This window comes from Nothobranchius furzeri, chromosome 1 (assembly GCF_043380555.1).
Source record: "Nothobranchius furzeri strain GRZ-AD chromosome 1, NfurGRZ-RIMD1, whole genome shotgun sequence".
NCBI lineage: Eukaryota > Metazoa > Chordata > Actinopteri > Cyprinodontiformes > Nothobranchiidae > Nothobranchius > Nothobranchius furzeri.
Genome location: NC_091741.1, coordinates 95,856,723 through 95,881,458, shown reverse-complemented (window position 1 = coordinate 95,881,458; position 24,736 = coordinate 95,856,723). Strand labels below are relative to the sequence as shown.

Below are 24,736 nucleotides of genomic sequence, written 5' to 3'. Positions count from 1 at the left end.
CAAAAGTCAACAAACTGGAGTGGATCAAGGTCAAGATGCTAACAGCTAGCATAAGTGATAAACTGCTTACTGTTTTAAAACAAAACACTAATTATATATCTGTAGTCATACTAAAGGAGTCAAATAACAAAAATATGTCAAACACATTTAAAATGTGGGTAAAACTAAGTTGACATCTGGACATGCGCACCATCTTTAATTTAACTGACAAGTTGCACCTGCACACTTCTTGGTGTGAACTGTGGATCTACTACCTTCATGACGCCGAGCTGAGATGAACATTCCATTGATCTCATTTTCTTTTCTTTTCTTTTCTTTTGAAAGTGGTTGCTTTGGGAGCAATTTTCCACAGCCATACCCACCTGACAAAATGTTCAGCACAGAAGAGTCAAAGAAAATGCGGCAAATGACTTCTCGGTGGCACCGCAAAGGACAAAAAAGTTTGATTAGCCAAGTAGTTAATAGCATTTTGAATGTGTTTGTTTTTCCACAGCATAATTAACTCATTTATTGTAGATATACCGTAAATCCTCTAATATTGGCCTGTATTCAATTAACTGCCGGGTATCATCTTTTGGCCGGCCGGTATTTTATTGTGGCCGGGTGGAATGTGGTAACAAGCAAGTACCACAGGGGGGGAGGTTGTGTCATCCGTCTCACTTTTGATTTGCCAGTGACAGACCGCGAGGGTAACTTTAACCGTGCGGAGACGAAGAGGAGGCGAAAATTTGATGTCAAGTTCAAAGAGAACGTGCTGATTATGCTGCAGAACACTCTGGGGAGCAGTAGCAGGGGTTGTATGAACTAGTCAACTTCACTATAGTGACTTTTTATGCCTGTCATCGACTAGTCGCTGTCACGTGATAATGACCGGCAAGATGCAGTCCACGGAAAAGACAGCAGCCTGCTCTCAGCAGGTGACAAGCTCCTGCACGTCGGGGGGGGGGGGGGCAACGCGCTGTGCCAGAGCGTTGGTACCGACACCCGCCGTAAAACGGACATTTAACCAAATTGTGACCCTTTCCCTCTTGCAATTTAACCTTCCCCTCACCCCCATCCTAACCTTAACCAGCTTGCGCATGCAAAGCTCTGATTGTTGACGCGCTCCAGACATCTGCGTCCTGAGCACGGCCACAGTAACATTGTCAAATCAGGTGTCGCCACCTCAAAAACTAATTTAACACACGATCGTTCATGTCGGCTCATTTCCTTTTATGTTTTCTGTCTTTTATTTGTGCCTGATGCGTTTCGCTGTGGAGCGGGGCGCATCACCTTGTCCTCCGGTGATGCACCGATCACTGATGCGGCCGCCGAGCAGCGAGCACTCCGCTGTTTTTGCAGTCGGTAGATCTTTTAGAACTGCAGCTCAAAGGTAACTCATAAGGTGAATATATATGAAACCAGGTAGCAGTTTTTCTTTAGGATTGAGAGGAGATGCAGGAAGATAATAAACAGACAGGACAGAAAAATTGTCAAATAAAAACAAGTTAGTTTTTATACCTGGTGGTTGCAACAAACAGACACCATTGAAGGTAATCAGAAGTGAGGAACAGAAAATGAAATAATTATTTTGATGTTTAGAGCAGCAGGAACTCTGAGAGGCTGCAGGCGCATCAGTGAGTTTGCGGCCACTGCGCAGGGGGAGGGGGGGGAGGGCTGAAGCAGAAACTACCGTTGTTAAAAGAAATGTGTTTAACTTTGAAAATGTGGGTGCAATTTTAATTGTCAAAAACTCCAGCGAACCATTAGTTCATTTTGCTCAAATAGAAATTGAGGCCTGCCTCTAATTCTGGTTCTCCTTCCAATAAAGGCCTGGAGCTTGATGAGCTTGAGTCAAATACAGGCCCGGGCCTGTATTAGAGGGTTTACGGTATTCAGAGGTATTCATTTTAAGGTAGGATTTCCCCCCTGAATTGAACTTATTTGAGATATAATGAACCCTATATACTTTTACTTTAAACAGTTTTTCTAAAACGTGTAGCAGCAGATCTTTGACACATGCAAAACCAAACCTGCTCAACTGCTGCTGTGTTGCATTTTCTAACACCAAACACAACGGAGCAGTGATCAAAAGGCTGTAGACTGACATTAAGCGCACGATGAGTCTGCCTGAGTTCCCACATCACAGAGTTTCTCAAGATGTAGGTTGACAGCAGTTTGATCATAGTAACCAGACTTCCTCTTTTGTGGCTTGTTGCTATGGTGAGACTTCCCTTCCAGGCAGGAAGTGACAGGAAGACCCAAGTGATGCCTTTTAGAGTGTTTGTGTATGAGAAGTGTGCATGAAGTTTGGGTGGAGCTCTCTGCCGTGGATTTTGACCGTTTACACTTGACAGAAAACCAATTTGAACTGGGCCAGCATGGCGAAGAGCAGCAAGAGTCTAGAGAGTTCTCCTGGCCACATGGTGAGTTTGTACCTCTGCTTTGGGGCTCCAGCTGGTCCTGCAGGTGTTTGGCTCCAGCCCTTATTTAGGTTAAATGCTTTGTGAAGCTGGTCTGGTGCTTTTATGACATCTAGTTTAGAGATGTCCTGTGTTGGCTTGAGCTGCCTGTCCTCACTCCTCTGCAGGGTCAGACCCAATCAGGCTGCACGGTAACAGTTGGTTGCTACTGAAAACAGAATGGGCTGTCCTGAGCCAGAAGCAGAAACCAAGCCATGCCTGTTGTCCAATCCGTCAAGTGTAGACTGAGTTGGCTTGAATGTGCTCGCTCTGATGCCCGAGACGTTTCCTGAAATGGAAGTCAGTTGTGTCTAAGTCAAATACTTCAGCTCTTAAAACGTTAAAACCCATATCTGTCTCCTCCTCAGTCACAGAGAGCAAAGCGTGTGCAGTAAGATCAGTGATGGCGATATGTGAAACTGGATCAAGTTCATCGGACATCCTGTGGTCCTTGCTTGAGTTTCTCAGTATTACTCTGAATTGTGATTTTTAAGCCAGAAACGAAAGAGAGGTAGTTACAGTTGCTGATTCCAGATCATTACTGCCCAGAGCTGTTTAAACCACTCACATGCACATTATATTACATCTCTTTTCTTCTTTTATTTGTATGTATTGTCTAATTTGAACAGAAATACACTTTAATGCGTGGCTACCTTACAGATATACTTGTTCTTCAACACATCAACACATTCATAGGAGATTATAGACTCAGGCCAGTCTGCAAAGGTGACTTATGAGGTAAAGTCAAGGGTTTTGTTAGGATTTGTGTCATGGATGGATAGTTGGAGAGAGTTTGGAAGGTGGGGAGGTTCTGGTGAAGAGGGTGGACCAGCTCATGGAGGGCCTGGAAGAGGATCAGAGGAGTTAGGATGGAGGGAAAGGTTAGAGGTTGTTGATCAGGTGTGGATTATCAAGAGCTTTGGTAGAAAAGAAAGGAAACACGATTCCAAGTTTCAATACAATACTTGATGGTTGAACGAAGACGATTGGGTTCTTGCAGGAATAAAAGCAGGCAGTTAACCAGAAAGAGTTTGAATATTCAGTAAAACCTGGCCATCTTGGGGACAAGGTGGCCATCAGTGAAATGTGGCAGAAAGAAAGAAATTTAAAAATGTTTTTCAAAAGCCGCTAAATACAACTCCAACCTGAGGGGAAAAGCAGACTGGGCCGGTCCTAAAGATCAGTTTGAGACCAACAATAAGAGTTTAATTACCTTTGAGTTGGACGAAAACGTAACCAGGAAGAGTTCAAGAATGAGATTAGAATAGTGGCAACGTAACTTTTTGTTCTGCTCTTTAATTTAAAATAGTTTTAACATTTTATTGTGAGTGGTTTCTAAAGTAAGCGGGTTAAGCCTTTTCTTCAGTTAAATATTTCAGAAATGCACCAAAATCAGGCCCTAGTCATTGGGATTGTCTAAAACTGTTTTTAATACGAACATGTTTCACCAGTCAGCAATAAAGACATAGCCAGTAACTTCCCAAGAACTAATTCAAACCATCGATAACAAATCTACCCTGTGGGAGTTTTGATTTCCATAATCATCATTTTCAAGTAAGGAAAATGTTAAAAAGCATTTTGGTCATTTTTGTTCTTTGACTTAAATTTACATCAAACTTTTCTAACAGCAGGTCAGACCCAGAATCGCTTAGCCAGATGTTGAGAGGAACCCCTAATGTAACATGACTTTTCCAGTTCCTAGGATAAAGGTTGGAAAATAAAATATGAGAGCATTATGAACACATGAATGTGAAGTGGCCAATTAAAGTGAATATGTTGGGTAATTGTACTAAAATGATACCACTGGATGTTGTAAAGGTAAAAGTGCCTAAATGTTCACAATCTGACCTTTAATGACCATTAACAATATTTATGAACAGAACATCCACTGTGACCCCCCCCCCCCCCCACACACACACACACACACACAAACTAGTTCATTCACACCTCTGAGTAATGCTGTTCACCGGCTGCGTGTGTTTTGAGTGTGGGAGGAAACGACGCCCCCGCAGGAGGCACCCCAGACAAAAGGACACGTGAACTACTAACATAGTGCATCAAACATAGCACAATGTGTGTGTGTGTGTGCGTGTGTACATGCAAGTGTGTGCATGGGTGTGTGTATGCCTGTGTGTGCACGTGCATTTGTTTGCGTGTGCATGCCTATGCCTGTGCATGTGTGTGTGTGTGTGTGGTGGTCTTGGATCAATTCATTGGGTTGCATCTAACCCAGGTTGCCCCTGCTACAGTCCAACCCCTCTGCAGACATGAATAACGCTCTCTGAAAGCTGAATGAGAGCTGTTGTCATCAGTGTTGGAACCCCTTCCTGTGAAAACAGACTCACTGATTGCACTACACGGTGACACGACGGGGAGAGAAAAACTCGTGCAGCGGTTGTTCACATTTTACTTCCTAAACTTTGTACTCGTGCTGCTCAAAGCACACGTAGCTGCTGGTGCAGATGAGGTAAAAGGCGGGGTGTTTTTGTTTTCTGTGAACATCCCTAACGTCTTTGTCTGCTTTCTTTTGTCTGTTTTCTTCCAGAAAAGCATCTGAAACACAAACCTACATCAGACTTTAGCTGTTCTAACCCTCCTGACTCATTTCTCTCTCTGTTCACAGAGCCAGGCTGTATCAGATGGAGGTAAACACGAACAGCCAACCTTCTCACTGCTAATCTTTTTTTCACATCTCTCACTTGAACATGCCTGTGCATGAAATCCTCTTCAGTTTCATTCCTGCTCTGTCTTGTCAGTTCTGATAAATGGGTGTCTCTGTGACTGTGTGTCAGAGCTGAACATGACTGCGCGGGGCTGCGGAGGCAGCAGCTCCAGCCTTCCAGGGACCCCGGGTGGGGACGGCGGCTCCGCCAACAGCGTGCTGAGCTGGGCCGTCTCATTCGAGAATCTGCTGGAAGACCCCTGTGGGGTTGCTTACTTCACGGTGAGAGGAGCTCGCTGTAGTTTCAATGGCAAGCTTTGAAATGATTCACTGGCTGAGCTCTAATGGAGCTGCGTGTGTTCTTTGTGTCTGCAGGCCTTCTTGAAGTCAGAAGTGAGTGCAGAGAACATTTTATTCTGGAAAGCGTGTGAAAAGTTCAGGACGATCCCCGCCACCTCTCTGGATGAGGTACAACCTTTTACTGTTTGGTAGCTGCTGTTGCTTCAGATTTCTTGCATTTTCTTACTCAGACGCTAAAGAGTAACTCTAGCTTAAGCCCCAGAGCAACATACGCCATGCTTCATTAATTCCTCTGCCACAGAAATTACAGATTAAAACCTGATTTACATTTTCTGGAGAAACTCGTCTGGCTGGGAACTCATCCAGTGGATTTCAGCTCCTACTGAGCATGCTCATTGGAACAGACATACAGTCACCAAAGTATTTGCAAGACTTCATAAACAGATGGTTTTTATAAGCTAAATGTCAGTTTGCAGGTTGTTTTCAGATTATTTAACCCCCTTTTAAATGGTAATGCGTAACTTTGGTCTAACTAGTCTGACTGTGATGATTGATCCCAGCTGAAAGCTGCCGCTCTCTCCATCTACACCACCTACCTGTCAGAGAGCGCTCCTTACTCTGTGAACATTGATGACACAGCCAAGACTGAGGAGAAGGACCTGGAACAGCCCACTCCAGACATGTTCACCAAAGCTCAGAGCCAGGTCTGCATTAACTTCAAACTCCCGTTAAACCCCGGTGATGCGTAGTTTAACTTTGTGCTCCACTGCTTTGTGTCAGATCTTTAAGCTGATGAAGATGGACAGCTACAGGCGCTTTGTGCGCTCTCCTCTCTACCAACGCTGCAGCGTGGCCAGTGTTGAGGGCAAACATCTACCGCCGCTCTACTCCGAGCCTGTACGGATGGGGTCCCGGGAGGATGTGGTCACCAGAAACAACGCGAGCATCAAGGTATCTGACCTGATGGCCAGGAGAAACCCACGACGTGTGTTTGTGTTTTGATTTAACGTTTAACTTTACACAGAACAGGAAGTCAGACTCCAGCAGCATGCTGGGTGGGAAGATTTCCTGGGCGTCGCACCCGTGGGGGATGTGGGGGTTTCAACACCCACACTTTTCCAGCCGTTTAGCTCACCTCCACACCAGTCTGGTTCCTGTCTGGTTTCTGTACGTCGCACTCACTCTGTTTGCCACACACATTCTCACTCCCAGCGCGTCAAAAACAAACGCTTGGTCAGCCACCCTCCGGGTCAGGCTCCTGATGCCAAAAGTGCCCTTTTTCGTCACTTATGTGCGAAAAGGGGTTTTCCCCTTTTCTGACTGCAGATCCCAATGCAGCGTAAAACTGACGCAATGGGATGTCCTCAGCCAGGGCACCAATTAAGTTCATTGTACCTCACCCTAACCTTGTCCTCTTATTTTTAACCTTCCCCTCACCCCCTATCCTAACCTTAACCATCTTGCTAGCTAACACGTTAGTGATGTGTCGGTTGCTCTAAAAGCCGGCTCTATTAAGTGAATGGACCGCTTCAGTGGGAGGAAATCTTACCGCATGCGCTGTCTGCGCTGCACTCCGAACCCCTCTACAGATCTTCCACTCAACTCAATTCAATTCAAGTTTATTTATATAGCGCCAAATCACGACAAGAGTCATCTCAAGGCACTTCACATAATAAACATTCCAATCCAGGTCAGTTCATTAAGCCAATCAGAAATAATGTTTCCTGTATAAGGAACCCAGCAAATTGCATCAAGTCACTGACTAGTGTCAGTGACTATACAGCAATCCTCATACTAAGCAAGCATGCAGGGACAGTGGAGAGGAAAACTCCCTTTTAACAGGAAGAAACCTCCAGAGAATCCTGGCTCAGTATAAGCAGCCATCCTCCACGACTCACTGGGGATCGAGAAGACAAAGCAGACACACACACACACACACACACACACACACACACACACACACACACACACACACACACACACACACACACACACACACACACACACACACACACACACACACACACACACACACACACACACACACACACACACACACACACACACACACACACCAAACAATGTGTCTATAGTTATATTGTGATTTCTTAGTAAATATTCTATTTAGTGAGAGATAAACTTTATTGTATTTATCCTAGTGAATCTATAATTAAATGGATAAACTAGTAGTAGCACATTTAATGTCAAGGAAAGCAAAAAAGTTATTATCAGGAGAGGGAGAATGTTTAAATGGTTAGCAACAGTGTTCAAGCTGATGCCCCCTCCATGAGGCCACCACAGCTCAGCAGAACATTGTTGTAGCTTCTTCTGGGGAGAAAAACACTTAGAGAAAAAATAAAGTTAACAGCTGAAATAGCAGAAAATAATACAGTTAAAGAGCAGATAGTAGAAGAAAGTAGTCAAGTGTGGAAAGTGGTGTGTATCCTCCAGCAGTCTAAGCCTATAGCAGCATAACTACAGAGATAACTCTGGATAATCTATCCTTTTAGATGGAGGCATGTTGGAGGCAGGGCAGGGGAGAGCCGTCTTTACCGACTGTACACTCCACCTTCCTGTACTCCCCCACTTGTCCAGGTCTGGGCTAAGATCAGATTTTAACCATAGGCCCTATCAAATTAAAATGTTTTAAGCCTAGTCTCAAAAGTAGACAAGGTGTCTGCCTCACAGACTAAAGCTCACTGTCCACCGTGTGCGCTGCGAGCCGCGCTGAGCACATGTCCAGTGTAATGCTCTGATGTTCTGATGGGAATCTTTTCTTGATTGATTTAGTTACCTCTGTGATGTGCGTTAACGATTAAAATGTCAGCTCATCTTTGTGTGCATCAGTGTGTGTTGGGGTAATTCTTTCAAAACAACCAACATCCTTGAGTTTATCTGTCAAAATAAACAGTCACATGGAAATATCTGTAACCTGCCATTTAACTGTGTTGCCTTCCTGTGAAGATTGTTGCAAAGAGAAACAACTAAACTTGATTAACCCCAGAGCCACGCGCACTGCGCTGTACTCCGTGACTGTAAATGAGGGGGAAACGATTTTATCGGATCCTTTTCTTTTCAACATGGTTTAATGTAAAGTTTAATTCAGTACAAACTTTAGTTACACCAATCTAACGAGACAGAGCCTGGATTTGTGTTCTGAACAGTTTAAACATGTTTAAAACGGAGACTTGCGTGACGCGTCTAAAATTCACACCTGCTCCGCTATTATGGAAATCAAACTAACGAGATGAATTACATGAAATTATTTTAGGCACAGACAGCATCCCCCACACTTCTGAAAAGCTTGCAACGTGTCTGCCTGGGACAAACAGAAACAGAAAAGGGGATCATGGGGAGGTAGAGGCTGCCACATTTCAGATGTTTAAAAATAAATGTTTAGATTTTCTCTCGATACTTTTGTCTTATATTTGCTACTGAAGATGCATCAAAGGTAGAAGGCTCAGTCATCTAGAGAGTCCCACTTAGCAGTTAAATCGACCAGCAGTGTGGAGCTTGGCTCCCTCCACAGGCAGATCGAGGTCAGTACATCTGTGACAAACGTGGCTGGAGCTGACTGACTTCAGGAGGATTTCGTTATAGCTTGTTTTTACTGTAACCATGTGTTGTTTCATTAATATTAGCTTTCTAATCAACGTTCCATTTCCTTTTCTCTCTCTGCCTGTAGAATGGTGGGTCCAGTCCCCGAGTGCTTGAACATGCAGGTGTGTTGGGGAGTCGAATTGGGGTGGAGGGGGGCTACTGCTGCGTCTACCTGCCGGATGGGAGCGCCTCTCTGGCCCCCACACGGAAGGGCCAGTCAATCAAAGACATGCTGGCTAGTCTGTGTGAGAAAAGAGGCTTCCCGCTGAAAGATGTCATCATTTACCTTCAGGGCATGGAGAAGGTGAACTGTCTGCACCAACTACACCTTAAACAGAAAAATACCCACAATCCTAACCGTGTTTGTGTAAGAGATGATTCACCTCACCATGTCTAACTTTTTTAGATTAATAAATGATGTTTGTGTCTACAAACGTCTCTCTGCATCCTGTCTGATGCATTTGTCCCTCCTGCAGCAGCCCCTGTCGCTGGACCAGGACTGCTCCGTGCTGAGAGACCAACAGGTCTCTCTCGAGCTCAGGGTGGCGTTCATGTGAGTCACTTCCTTTTTTCCCCCCATGTGTGTCACCACAGCCGGCTTTAACACCCACAGCCCCGCTGCAAAGTGTCAAATCTCACCATATCTGAGGGAAGTCCTGGCTTTTTCATCAGCGTGTCAGTTGGCTGTCCTGTGCTGCATGTGTTCCCAAAAAGTTGTTAGAGTAGATGAAACAAGGAAGTCTTTGTCTTCCGGGCTGACTGAGCCTCAGCCTGAGGTGTGGGGTTTATTGATGAGGTGTGACTGTGTCACAGGCTGGAGAACGCCTTCTCTGGTAGGACCAATGCAATTGTGGCGAAGTCCAATAAGACTCTGCAGGACGCCCTCCAAGCGGTGATGCAGAAACATCAGCTCAAACCTCAGGAGGTCTCGGTTTCCATGGTGAGTGTGCAACCTGTGCAAGCGACCCTTATTTAGTGCAACATTTTTTATATTTGTGCAGTTTGTATATCTGCAGACTTTTTTAGATTTAGATTGTCGGTTTTATGCTTATGAGTCAACCGCACCTTCAGTCTCGAACCTGGAAATGGTGACAATGACAAAGATTATCTTCTGATTCTGTTGGGTAAAATACAAATGGCTGGTACTTGGTGATGTAAGAGACACATAAATATATTTGATGCTGTTAATCTCTGATGCTGGTAGGTTCTAATTAATTTACCATGTAATCCTGATGGGAATATACATTGAGACAAAATTGGCCGTAACAAATTATTTACATCTTTGAGATCTTAACAATTTACTGACACACTACGGTAATTATTAAACATTTTATTGATTTGTCACTTTTAAGCGTCCTTGGTTTAGAATTCAGTTCAATTCAGTTTATTCAGAATCAGAAAAACTTTATTTATCCCTGAGGGGCAATTTAAAAAAAAGACAGCAGAGCAGCATGATGTTGGACATACAAACATTGAATAAATAGGCAATAAGCACTGTAACATCCAGCAATGGTCAGGTTTTAGATACAGTTTGACCCTTCAACATCTGGTCCAAATGGAGACAAGAGACTGCATGTGTTCCCTTTAAATTGGCCTGCCTTGACGTTGATACTTGATTTTTTGGGTTAGGGTTAGGGTTATGGTTATGGTTAGGGTTTGTGTCATGTAAAACACCGTAAAATTAGCCTACGGGTAGGACGTTTTGCCAAAGTAGGACGTTTTCTCAGAACACCAGCCCTACCACCCCAGAGAATGTTGGCGTGCGTAGGGGGTGTAACTCCATCAAAAGCTCCAGGATCTGCGGCTTCCATGGGAAAAAACAGGACGGGGCCGAAAGCAGGAGAGGAGAATGGGTCCGACCACCCCGGAAACAGGTAGGATGCGCGGAAACCTCTTGAGTCAGAATTCCCCTCCGCTAAATGGAAAAAAGCAAAAAATAATCCTCCAGGCAGATGTTTAGAGCTCACCACAGGTCCAGGTTGGTCGGATCATTCTGTCGCGTTGAGGGTGTGGGTGGCGGCGGACCATGTCTGGTGGAGCAGATCAGGAGGCAGGAATGCAGGCACGGATGAAATAAAAGTAGTTTTAATGGCAGAGCGGGAACGACAGCACAAAAACAACGCTGACAACAAACAATGATCCGACAAACACTGATACAAGAAGGGAGGTATAAATACACAGGGGAAAATCAGGAACACATGGGCAGATTAACACGGGACAGGTGAGAACAATAAAGACACAGTCAGGGAGGGAGGCAGGAGCAGATTGTGACAAAATGTGGCTTTAAAAGCTTAAAAATGTCCTTAGGGTAGCTTCTTGTTTTTCAATGTAGCATTTATTTCTGAAAGAATAAAGTAGTACACGTTGTATCAGTAAAAGATCAAAGACTCATCTGTGCAAACTTCTGAAGATAAGGTGGTCACCACAGAAAACCGTTTACACCAGTAGACTGAGCCATGTCGGACAGCTCTTCTATCCACCCATAAAACCGACTTGTTTGTTTCAGGTTGGGAGTGATGAGCCCCTGAGCCTGAGCAGCCCCGTTTACAGACTGGCCAATAAGACCATCCATCTGGACAAAACCAAAGGTTAAGACAGTTGACCTTTCTGAAGATGTGGTTACTTTATTTTAATGTGAACCAGGCAGAACAGTGTTTATGATTTGTCGTGGCACAGCGAAGCTCCCTGAAAAGCACAATCAATCAGAGGCTGAAAACAAGGTCACGTAGCTAATGAGAGCATAAATGAAACGAGGTGAAGGTGATCTTCTGCTCCCATCAGCTGTGTGTGGTTCAGGCTTTTCTCTGTTCTCTCCTAAGCTGTGTTTTCTTTTCTCTCCATCTAATTGTTTCCTAATGGCTTCCAGAAAGCGTTTGCTCTTTGTAACCAATGAAGAAGAGTCTTCCTGTACCCATTTAACCTCTCTCCTTTCTTTAAGTCTCCTCTTTATTCACTTTGATTTCTTTTGTGTGCCATTTTTTCCTCTCTCCATCTCTTTATTCCTTACTGTGGGTTCAAAATGTCAGATTCAATTTGGTTTGTTTAACGCCATGTCATTTTCTGTTCACTCACCTCCTTCCTCGGCTGCTAAGAAACCAGAATCAACTTCACTTTAAATCTGAGCTCTGAGCCTCGGCTCCATTTATTGCATTTAGGAAAGGCAACTACGATTCACCCAGAAGCACTGAGACGGATTTTGATCTTTGTGTGACTCTAGGTAAAGACCAGACCATCATTCCCAGAGGGAGTGGTTCTTTTGTTTCCACACAGGTGAGGGAATCAATACACGTTTACATAGATTTGAATTAGGCACATAGAGTTTCTGGTAAAAGCTGGAAGTCTTGGTTTCTAACTCGGATCAGACTGCTTACTGAGAAGAACATTCATGGTGATGAATATTCTGATAACATCTTCTTTAAAGAGCAGGCGTGGATGCACCACTAAACTGCAGCAGCTAAAATCACTTATATCCTAGTTTCAAGGTGTTTCTTCCCACCGGGTACATTTTCTAACCTCCATTTTTCTGTAGAGCCAATCCTCAATGAAGACTGATGCCTCAAAGTGAAAATAAAGCTTAAAGTGAAAATAAAGCATAATTAAAACATTTTGCAAACTTCTCACAGCTTTCATTGTTTTGTTGGCTTTAAATAATACATTTTTATTAGCCCAAGCAGCTGTGAGATTTCTGCTTAGTGCATATTTTATGGCACACTATGACAATATACAAATTATTAATTACAACTAACCAACGAGAATTGAATGTGTAATGAATCAAAAGAGTAAATTTTCACCATCTAATTGACACAACATAACCTTTCATACACGACAGAGCTGCAAAGTCAAGGTTACGCCATCTGGAGTATCCAGACGCACAAATCAACCTTTTGCTCACTTATTGTTCTTCAGCGCAGACATAAATAAACTGTCAAGGTCTCCTGCAAAAGCCCTTATCTCTCTGCTAAAACTCAGACTGCATTCCTCACTCTGAGTAAAAGTGAACCTACACTAATCCTACAAGGCTTTACAACTTATAAGTTAATTAATCATATTTGATGAATGAACAAGATGTTTAAATAAAACGTTTGAATAATCTGTGCTTAAATCAATGAAGTTGAAATGAATATTGCTCTTACAATGATCCATTGCAGATCTTATGATCAGTATGTGTTTGATTTCACAAGTTAATAATTTTCTACACTCATATACATCTTCATAATATACAAATTTAGGTTACGGTTCACCTCACATAAAGTTTAAAGATTCTTATTCACAGTGTTAAGAATCTTGTATCTGAAGGAAGGCGTGGCTTTCTGAGGGATGTTTTGGTAAAGGCTTCCAGACATGGCACATTCTGATTTGCCAGAATGGCCAGAAATCATAACAAAATAGTTTAATAAAACAAGAATTACTTCCCGAGTAATTCAGTTTCTAGCGGAGTTTTGGACCGGCCAATTCGGAACAAGCATCCTTGAGACATTTCTTTTGACATACAGTCAAAACCTGTTTGCACGCTGCAAGCTGACACAGCCAGATGGCTCCCTAAGAGCCACATCCACTTTGGATGCAAACAAGCATTCCAGCTACTGTTGTGACCTGGAGACATCTCTAGACTGGGCGGGTTGTATCGGAGTTAATCTACGGGCTCCAGGTGCCGTGAGGTCCACCCAACTTCTGACAGTCTGGATCTGCTGGGGGTCTCCGCCAGGGTTTGTAGACACAACAGATTGTGTCGGATGCTGTTTTATGAATAGTCAACTCTCTAGTTTATAGCAGATAACAAATTCTTCTACACCCAGATTTCACAATTTCTTTCAGATACAAAGATTCTGATGAACATCTAACTTACATCACACCACCTTAGGGATGGGTACCGAATTCGGTACTTTTTAAGGTACCGACCGAATTCCACAGTACCGACCGAGCACCGATTCACTTCATTTGAAACGGTGCCTCGTTTCGGTACCCGTCCTTCACAACGAAAACTTGCCTAGACAGCTGCGCAAGCGCAAGAGCGTTATGTCATCGGTCGCTGCGAGCGAGTTGTAAACAGAGCAGCTCCGGTAGGTAAATAAAATGTTTAAGATAATGTTAGCTTTATATGTTAGCTTCTGTTTCACTAATGGTGCGTTCGCTTTCTCCTCGGAACTCCGAAATTCCGACTAGAAGAACATGAACACGCTCTAAAGTTTGGCTTCACTTTACTAAATGCAACGGGTGATTGGGTGAAGATGAAACCAGTGACAACAATGTGAGGCATCGTCGTTTTAATCTGCTCCAGCAGTTAAATAAACTGTTTAAGATAACGTTAGCTTGATATGTTAGCTTCCATTGCCACCGTTGTTATCAGCTAATGGTGCGTTCGCTTTCTCCTTGGAAATTCTAACTTCCCAGTAGGAAAAATCAATTGAAAAAGGACGGTAAAAGGAATGAAGATACACAGTAAATTTAGTTCACAGTAAAGATGTTTGCTTCAGTTTAATTATCAGCTTATAAAACTACAAGGACGATGTTAAAATACAAACAGTTGTATGTTATTTATTGTGATATTTATCAAATATGGTTATATATTGAGAAAAATATATATTTAATTATAAAAGAGAATTAAAAATATTAAACACTCAAAAGTATCGAAAATTGGTACCGTTTAGTACCGGTATCGATTCGAATGTCAAAGGTACCCATCCCTACACCACCTACACATCACATTCCATCACCACATATCCACCCCATCACATCTCATTATTAATATCTTGTCTATATATATGACTATATACTTGACCCTGTCTGAATTAATACGAAGTGTGTTTATGGTCCCTGAACAAGTAAAAGTAACTATAATCTTCTGATTAAACATTCAAAAATCAATCAGATTGATATTTCATATTCATATGGAATCAACACATCTTATTGGTCATAATTAATTTGCAGTAGTCACGCTATAAAGTGTGACTGTTACAAATGGTTTAAAAAATTCTTCAGAACAAGTATTAAACAAGGTCAACAAATCAATGTAAAAAAGAAGAAAATATTATACAGAGAAGCCAGTGTCCATGCATGAAGTTGGTCAAGTTTATATTAGAAATTATGTTAATAATAAAATGTCAAAACAAAATCATACTCTGATCACCCTAATCGCCTTTTACACAATTAAAAGTTCAGTGCGGTGCAATTCTGCCCCCATAGGGCTCCTGTCCTGCTTGTTTTACTAGTTTCTCTGCCCAAACACACCTGATTCAAAGGTTGAATTAAAGTACCTCATCATTATCTTCAGGTTCTACAGAATTCTGTTTATCATACAGTCCCTTAAATCAGTTGTGCTGGAGCACAGGAGTGACTGACTACTGGTGACCCTGGAGGACTAGGATTAGACTTCACATGAATGCACCATTCATACCATTGAAATAAAGTTAAACCCTCCAAAGTTTGGACTTCACAAGATCTCTGTGTGTCTTGTATCAAAATCATTAATGCTACAAGCTAAAATGACAACTTTTGATACAGATACTAACAGTCGTTAAATTAGGTGCATTTTTTCTTCTGCGGGAATTTACTCAACCCGTTTCTGAATCTAAAGGTTTGATGTCTAACGCTGGAATCTTTTTTGATTGTAGACTGGAGCCATGATTGCAGCTCTGGAGGCTCGGTCATCGGTTCACACAGACAGAACCAGGACACAGCACAGACCCAGTAAGAACCGCGCCATGGACGGTAGGGAACCTCAGCAGAAACTATTTGGGGCGTCTCACACCCGAGATTGGATCAGGCCGATTTTTTAAATGTTTTTCAGTAATCGGAGATCAGCAATTATAACTGAAGATCTTTCTGAAATAGACTATGAGCACCTTAGCTTGTGCTACTTCAGGCGGACAAACTCCTGTAAGGGGCTCCTTTTCCTGTGTGATAGTCTCACCCTGTTTACGGTCGGGTTTTCCAGAAGAAGTCAACCAAAGCAATGACAAATAGAGCGGCATTTACATTTCTCAAGATTTCTAGGACACTTACCAAATTACTCCACTCTCCTGTCAGCTCGCATGAGTTTAAATCCTTCAAGGAACCCCCACAAGAAAGAAAAGCCGTCTCCTTCCTTTGCAAAGACCGGACCATCACGGATGTTGTACGGTTATTCTGAATACAACAGATTACCTCAACAAAGTCACCACACTTTTGAGCGACAGCACCACGTACGAAGCTCTAAAGAGGGACATGACAACTGGATACAAAAAGAAAATCAAGGGCCATTTACGGAAACTGCTAAAGGACAAAGTAATCGACTGCACATTTTACTACAAACTCATCCAGGGGAACCCACCCCTTGTATATGTGGCAAGGTGGAGAGAAACATGGCCTCGGGTGGGACTTGATCCCCAGACTCCTGGGTGAGAGTCGTGCACACTAACCAGTCAGCCAAAGGGACATCCCCTTGGCCAAGCAGCCAGGATGCATGATCAATCGGGATACAGTGACAGGACGCTCACACTGTCACATCTATATGGTCTTCAGAAGATTCACAAGGAAGAAACACCACTCAGACCCATCAGCAGCAGCATCATCTCAGTCACATACAACATTGCTAAACATCTCTCCACCATCCTGGCCCCCGCCGGTTGGAAAGACCCAACATCCCACTGAATTCGATGGATTTAGCAAAGAAAGTTCAAGAGCTCAAACTGGCCCCAGGGGAAACGGTTGTCTCATTTGATGTCACATCACTCTTCACATGTATACCCACAGACGAAGCAGTGGAAGCAGTTAGAAAATGACTGGAACAAGATGATTCCTTAAATGAGAGGACACAACTGACTCCAGACCAGATCTGTACCCTCTTGGACTTCTGCCTTTCCACCACCTATTTCAAACACAACACGTTTTACAGACATAAAGATGGATGCACCATGGGCTCCCAGTATCACCCATTACCGCCAACATTTACTTGGAGGAAGTGGAAACCAGAGCACTGAACTCCTACAATGGAACACCAAACCACTGGTTCAGGTATATGGACGACACATAGGTCAAAATTCTCACAAAGGAAGTAGAAACGTTACCAAGCACATCAATGTTGTAGACAAAAACATCAAGTTCACCAGGGAGGATGCCCACAACAACCAACTGCTCCTTTTGGACTGTGCTGTGCAAATTGAACAAGATGGAAGTCTCAGCATTGAAGTCTACAAGAAACCAACCCACACAGACCAGTATTTGCATTTCGACACATCACCCATTATCAAAGCACAGAGGACTCAAATGCAGAGCTCACACAGTTTTAATAAGCAGAAGGGATTCCTGGAGTACAACACAACTGAAAAGTCCAAATATAACTGAATACACTTTTACCAAGTGTTTCTGAGAGCAGGTTCACATCACACAACAGGAGAAGACAAACTGGCAAAGGAAACTGTTGCAAAGATGCTTAAATGGAGAAGCCAGGACCCAGGTGCAAGACATGAGGCAGATTAGTGAGGAGCCTCATGTCGTGAAGCTGCCTGTAATGAGACAGGAAGTGAATGCACAAAATAAAACAGGAAGTACCAAAAATACAATAAAACCAGAAACAAGACTGCAAAGCACTCAGCCTGCAGAATCACCCATGACACCCATCGGAGCACAAAATGTCAGTCATCAGAACTTTACACCATCGGGCCGAGAACATTCTCTCAAACACTGAAGGAAAACAAAAGGATAAAAATCACATCAGGAAAGATCTCCAAAACTGCAGATACCCTACCTGGGCCTTTGTGAAAACAGTAAAGAAGTCTTGAAATGAATCCAAAGCAGCAACTAGCAAAGAAAAGGGTAACACTTTACAATAAGGTACGCAAAATTGTGCTTTGTTACTAGGGAACGACTTAGGGGGTAATGAGTAATGTAACAGGGAAGATAGGTAGTTCACCAGTAGTTACTGGTGAAAATGCTCATCAGTCTTTTTTCAGGGTCTAATAGGTAGTTATCTATGAACGCAATAAGTAATCCCAGATGAATGTAGTGCCTGTGGACTCTCTTTTGCAAACTTCATGAAGGATGCAGATAATTTGCAACATCACAGTGATTTAACATCACTGTTTCATCTTGATTTCACTCCTCTGTCACTTTGTCGTCCACTATCAGCATCCGTCCGTCTTGAGATGATGGAAAGTGAAGCCTCTTCCCCAGCACCTACTATGGAATGAATATGTACTTACTCAGTACTTAACCATTACTTATATGTTGTTACATGGCCATTTACCATAAATACATTGAGCTTATTCACACATCATTTTCTTTCATCTTGTGTGTGGTAATATTCCAGAGATGGATGACCAAAATCCTGCAGGTTAGTGTTACCTGGCTCAAATCAGTCACTAACAAAATGTTCAATGTTTAGGGCACTTTTTTAAATAATCAGAAAAGTACACAAAAATTAACTTTTGCATTTATAAACTTTGAAATCAACATGTATAAACACTCTAAAACTACCTATTATTCCCTACTTCATTACTCAGTACCCTGTAAGTCGTTTCCTAGTAACGAAGCACAATTTTGTGTACCTTATTGTAAAGTGTTACCAAGAAAAGGCCAACAGGCGCAAAGGCACCATCATCCCATACGTGGCAGGAGTCTCAGAGAAACTTAGAAGAGTCTTCTCCAAACACAACATCCAGGTGAACTTTAAACCCAACACCACCCTTAGACAGAAACTGGTCCATCCAAAAGACAAAACACCCAAACAGAAGCTCAGTGGCGTCGTTTATGCAGTCTAGTGTAGTGAGGACTTTCTAGATCTTTACATTGGAGAAACTAAACAACAATTACACAAGTGCATGGCATAACACAGGAAAGCCACCTCTTCAGGTCAATACTCTGCAGTCCACCTTCACCTGAAAATGCTGATCGGGACATCCCTAGTAACTACTGTAGAATCAGAATCAGAATCAGAATGAACTTTATTGCCAGCGCTCCAGATCAGAGCATAGGAACTTGACTCCATAGTACAACCTGACCAAGGTTACACACACACATATAGACAGGACAGATACAGGCAGACCATGGGAGCAGCCATGACGGCGCTCCTTTTGTAGATGAATGAGGGAATACATGAGGAAAGTTCAGGGGAGGGAGAAAAAAAAGGCATTAACAGGGTTACACCAGCAGGGTGTAGCACTCTAATGCAAAAAAAAAAAAAAAAAAAAACACAGTTCACAACATGAGATCCGGTAGGTAGGAGGGAGGGGCTGGGATCCTGGTTTCCTCAGTGGGGGCTGCCTGTGTGGCGCTCAACCAGCTGAATCCGCAGGTGGGAGGGAGGTCATGGGGAAGCACAGAGAGCAGAGAGTTCCTTCAACGTAATGACCCCGCTTGAGACCACAATCTGAAGGCGGGGGGGGGGGGGGTGGGTGGGGGGGGGGGGGGTTGGATAGAGTTTCACAGCATTTGTCTGCATTCCTTCCATCGTGGGGGTTATTGCATGCAACTCCAAGGCTGCTTATGGCGTCAGATTCGATAAACAGAACTTTGTTTGGGTCAGGCAGAGATAATTTTTCCTCTCTGCCTTAAGTCTGTATTGATCATTCAAGTCCTCCAGTAAGCCAATTAGGTGATTAAACATCTCCACACCATCCGGTGACCCTTTCCGAGATGTTATCAATCCTGCGTGCTAACACCGGTAACGCAGCTAAGACATTGTCCAGCTTGCGATTCACCTCGAGCAACGTCCCAGTCTGTGAGGTATCCACACGGACGGTGTCGTCCATGGATGCGGGTCGCCCTCCAATCGCTCCCGTCATCCCAATTTTACGGAAAGCCAGATATCCTCCCACTCCAATCAGAAGAAATCCAGCGATCATCAGGCCAAATATCCACATATCTTCGACGTCCTCAATGGACAGCTGAGAGAGACAGATGATATTCCACTTCTTCCAGAAATCGAACATATATCCCGCTGCGTGTGTCCCTTGAGGGCAAGCGCAAGCCCCCTCCTCCGTCCTCATTGTAGAAAAAATCTTATCAATTGCGTTGAATGACCAATTAATTAAATCCATGCTGAAAAATAGTGAATGCAGAGGGAATGCAGAGAAGCGCTCTGTAGGCAGACGGGACAAAAAGAGCCTTGGGAAAATACAGATAAGGGAGCAAAAAGCAGAAGCGACTGTTCTCTGTGAGTGCCGGGAGTGGTAGAACATTTTAACACAGACAACTGGAAACCTAACAGCAGATATTTCACCACTTCTGGAGGTAGGGTTTGAGGGTTATTCGTTTTTACCAGCGGGCGATTTCAGGAGGTTGTCTTTGATGATGCTGAGGATTTTAAAAAGGTTAAAATGACAAATGTTCTTATAGAAGCATTCCCAAAAAGCAAACAGGCTCACGGATGCTGAGAAGTCCAGATTTCAGGATGTTTTCTGTTATTGTAACAATACACACCAGTGCAGGTTTAACCCATGTGTTTGGGTTGTAAACACAACATCTTTGCCATCTTCAGCAGGTTTTCTGGACATGCTGACGAGGGCTCAGTGTTGCAGGGTCGATGACCAACGAGGACTTCTGACCAAAGAGCAGCTGGAGATTCCTTCATTCCTGCAGCTGCCTTCAGACCAGGCACAGGAGACAGATCCCAGTGCTCCCAGTAACTCCAGCTCCTCCACTGCTGACTCCAAATCAGAATCGGAGGGTAAAAGGTCTGATTCATCCAAAACTCCAGAAGAAAGTCCTGACCCAGATAAATCCAAAGACTCCAGGGAAACAACAGTTTGATGAATAGTTTTTAAATCTGGAATGGACAAAGATGAGCTGAAAGAATATTTCATGACCTTGAGGTCGAGTTTCATCAAGAGGGAAACATGGAGATGCACTTTTTAAACTTGTTAATGAATAAGCTTAACGACGGCTACGTCCTCAAGGTCCTGCTGATTTCTGGCCTTTTAAAGGTTTCTTGTGAAGAAAAAAGATCTTGGCAAATGTATAGTGTCAGAGTGAAACACTACAGATCCGTGTGGATGAGTGTTTGCTTGGAATTTCTATTATACTCTCGAATGTGTGCTTGAGCTGAAATAATTGCCCTGCATGGTTTTGTTTTACAAATTGTAGTTGGTCTGTTCTGAAACGATCTTCATTTGCTTTGATGTTCTGTTAACTCTAAGCTTAAACATTTCTTTGTGCAGGAAGAAGTGAGTCCAGAGGGGCTTTTAAAAGTGTTTTGCATGTTTCTGTAGTTTTTTTTTTAAATAGCGGAGATGGCTGCATGTTTTTACAGATGTGTTTTATACTACTTGAAATTTCCTTCTTTACCATTTTGTGTGCTTACCTTTTCCTATCCTAATGCATGAACCCTGAACTTGGTCTGTTTCTGCTGAGTGACGGCATTTTGTGAAGCCCTTCACCTCTGATTTCCTCTCAGGGTCCACATCTTCAATAAACGAGATGTTAGATGGTTTCTGATCCCTTTGTTTATGTACACATTCTGATGTAAAGCCATTAATGCCTGACTATATTTGTAAATCTGAAGACTAATTCATATATACATTCTCGCTTTTGTAACACTGCTAACCCTGGTGTCTCTGTTCTCTTGGCTTCAGAAATTAATTTTCTAAAATTTCTCCGTAACACTTGTAAAGACATCTTACAAAATCTCTCTCCTGCTAGAAGGGTTTTCAATTCCCACCTCTGGCAGAACTTCAAACATGTCACAGCCGGGGAGGTGGGGGACATTGAATTTGATCAGGCCATGTTCTGCACCTTCCTTTTTGAGGCAGCTGGCTGAAGCTGTGGCTGCAGGGTGGTCTTGCCTCTCATGGCAACAAACTTGGAACCTGCAGTGGGACACTGGTGGGGATGGATGCTGTCGAGCTAAAGGATCTGTTGTGTCTACCACTAGGGGGCAATATAGGATAAAAGAGTCATAGGTAGGAGACAAGGAGAAGGAGGGAGAGAGGGAAGATGGATGCCTGACTGCTACATGTGACGCAGGTTGAATAAAAATTGGAAAAGGAAGTCTGACTATTTGTGCTACTTCCTGGTGAAACGGCCGACCAAAACTATAACAAAGTTCTATTGGGCCTTTTGGCCTCCGTTCTGGCAATCTAAGTAGAATGCAGCTCAGGTGTTCGCGGAGGCAAAAACCAGAGTGTGGGAGGAGCTTGGGGAGGCCATGCTAAAGGACTGCCACACGGCTTCAAAGTAATTCTGGTCCACCATCCGACGTCGTCGGTGGCTGAGTGGTTGGGGGGAGGCAGATCTCAGGAGGTGGTGAGCCTTGAGGCGAGGTGGTGGCTTAAGAGCTCAAATAGCTGGTTGTCCAGGGTTCTAGGAACGGCGAGCGGTAGGAGAGTGGGACGGAGGGGAAACAGGCAGAAGTGGGCTCGGAAGAGGCCCAGGAGGTTATTGCAGTAGATGGTGGTGGCTGGAAGGCTTGAGGAGGAACAAGTTTAGGAACTCGAAAGCTAGGTGCAAACTTGAAAGTTCTGGCTAGCAATTCTCCACTTGAAGAAGAAACCATCTTGAGGCGCTTCACAAAAACAAAAAATTTAAAATATTAAAAATCTTTTATAAAATGCTAAAAAATAAGTTTAAAATAAGCAAAAATGGACTATTGTGTGTGTGTGTTTGAGAGCGAGAGCGAGAGCGAGAGCGAGAGAGAGAGAGAGAGAGAGAGAGAGAGAGAGAGAGCGAGAGAGAGAGAGAGAGAGAGAGAGAGAGAGAGAGAGAGAGAGTTAATAGGAAAGAGGCAAATCAGTGGATCCTGAGGAAGGTGGAGTAGGTAGAGAGAGCAGAATAAGAGGGTGGTGATGAAGGTCACACCAAAACCTGAACAGGTGAGTCTTCAGCTGTTTTTTAAAGAAGTCCACTGATCTCAGGGAGAGTTCCAGAGTCTGAGGGCCACAGCAGCAAATGATCTGTCTCCTTTGGACTTCAGCCTGTTGCACTGCACAACCAGTAGGCTTTGGTCACTGGACCTCAGGGACCTGCTGGGGTGTAGGGACAGAGAAGATCATCAATGGATGATGGTGCTTGTCCATGTAAGGCACTAAAGACCAGGGGCCTCATTTATCAAGCTTGCTTACGCACAAAACAGGGTCGGAAAACTGCGTAAGCAACTTTCCACGCGAACTTTGGGATTTATGAAAGAAAACTTAGCGGAAAAATGTGCGCAACTTTAAGTTGATTAAGGACCTGGCTTACGCACATTTTGGACATGGAGAGCAACTTATACTGCTTTGTGCGCACACAGAACAACCCCCCCCCCCCCCCCCCCCCGACTGAAATAAATTACAGCATCACTGTCTGACGTTACATAATCGGCCTTATTGGCGTATCATTTCTGACAGACCTGCAGCAATTAGTGTGATTACTTAGTAGACATATACACCGCAGATACACTCATGCTCATTGTGTCACAATGGACGCGCGGGTACTCCTGGAAGACTTTACCAACGGCAGGATCCGGATGGAGGGAGTGTTCAGAGATTACACAGATTTCCTCTCATGACACGACTGGCTGGTCAGCAGATTTAGATTCCCCAGAGGCCCCCTCCTAAACCTCTGTGCTGAGCTGAGCCCGGTGCTAGAGTGACCGACCCGTCGGACACATTCAATTCCAGTGCACCACCAGCTGTTGACTACTCTTGGGTTCCTGGCAACCGGCTCATTCCAACGAGAATTAGCAGACAGGTAGGGTTATCTTGGCTTGATCGAATTGGTATTATTTTAATTACTGCCCGAAGTTACTTTGGATAACAGATACATGTAACCGTTAGATCTGGAATATCTCAGTCATCTCTGAGCATCATAATGCTTGCAGTTTTGAATGGCATCATTAAAATGACAGTCCGATACATGAAGTTTCCCCACACTGTCGGAGAACAGGCCAACATTAAAGCGCAATTTGCAGCAATGTCCGATTTTCCAAATGTAATCGGCGATATTGACTGCTATAAGGGCTCCGAGTGAGAATGAATATGTTTATGTAAATAGAAAAAACATACATTCCATCAACGTCCAAATTATTTGTGGGCAGGCCAATGTGCCATGGTTCTAACAAATGTGGTGGCACGTTGGCCTGGGTCTACTCATAACTCATTTATCCTGACGCACAGTAGTGTGGGCAACAGACTGCAGGCAGGTGCTGCACGTGATGGCTGGCTCCTCGGTAAGTAGATCCACACTTATATGACTTAAACCACTGCGTATTATAATCATTGTGGTATAACACACAGGTGACAGTGGCTACCCCTGAGATCCTGGCCCCTCACTCCCTTCAACATCCCGCAGACTGTAGAGGAGCTGCGATTCAATGAAGTCCATGGGCGTGCACGCTCTGTTATTGAGCGCGCCATTGGCCATCTTAAATGCAGGTGGAGATGTTTGGATGCATCAGGGGGCAGACTGCTTTACCAACCCACCGGGGCTACCTCCCCTTCCTCACCTTGACCAGCCTGAAGTGCAGCCCACGCCCCGACATGTGGAACATCAGCAGGGGGCAAGATTGAGACAGGATGTCATGCGTCATTTATAGAACCAACACAGAAGGCATGATTTTCATATTTTATTTTTTTACCAATTCCTTAAGTGTTCCTGAAATTTCAGTCAGGACATCACATATTCTGTGCAGTTCTTCCCTCACTTCGTTCACTGCACTAATCATGTCCCTCTGTGCCTGCAGGACAGCGTCAGTTAGCACCCGGCCACTTCCAGGTATGCCATGCGCCCGAGGCACACTGGTGGGACAGGCCGACCCTGCAGCCACATCTTCGGTCGTCGCCCG

The 24,736-nt window shown here is 43.8% G+C and overlaps 1 protein-coding gene across 1 annotated transcript; it reads left to right on the top strand.

Annotated features, from left to right (window-relative positions):
• The first annotated feature begins 2,262 nt into the window (after positions 1 to 2,262).
• Positions 2,263 to 23,187, top strand: rgs14b (regulator of G protein signaling 14b). Its single transcript, XM_054739015.2, is given in 17 exon segments — positions 2,263 to 2,405; positions 5,065 to 5,086; positions 5,234 to 5,385; positions 5,479 to 5,571; positions 5,964 to 6,107; positions 6,184 to 6,354; positions 6,428 to 6,458; positions 8,707 to 8,760; positions 8,844 to 8,872; positions 8,874 to 8,942; positions 9,089 to 9,307; positions 9,480 to 9,556; positions 9,817 to 9,943; positions 11,510 to 11,591; positions 12,221 to 12,273; positions 15,615 to 15,711; positions 20,462 to 23,187. Coding segments are annotated over 17 exon segments (1,734 nt in total). The 5' UTR covers positions 2,263 to 2,360; the 3' UTR covers positions 20,731 to 23,187.
• Positions 23,188 to 24,736: the final 1,549 nt, after the last annotated feature.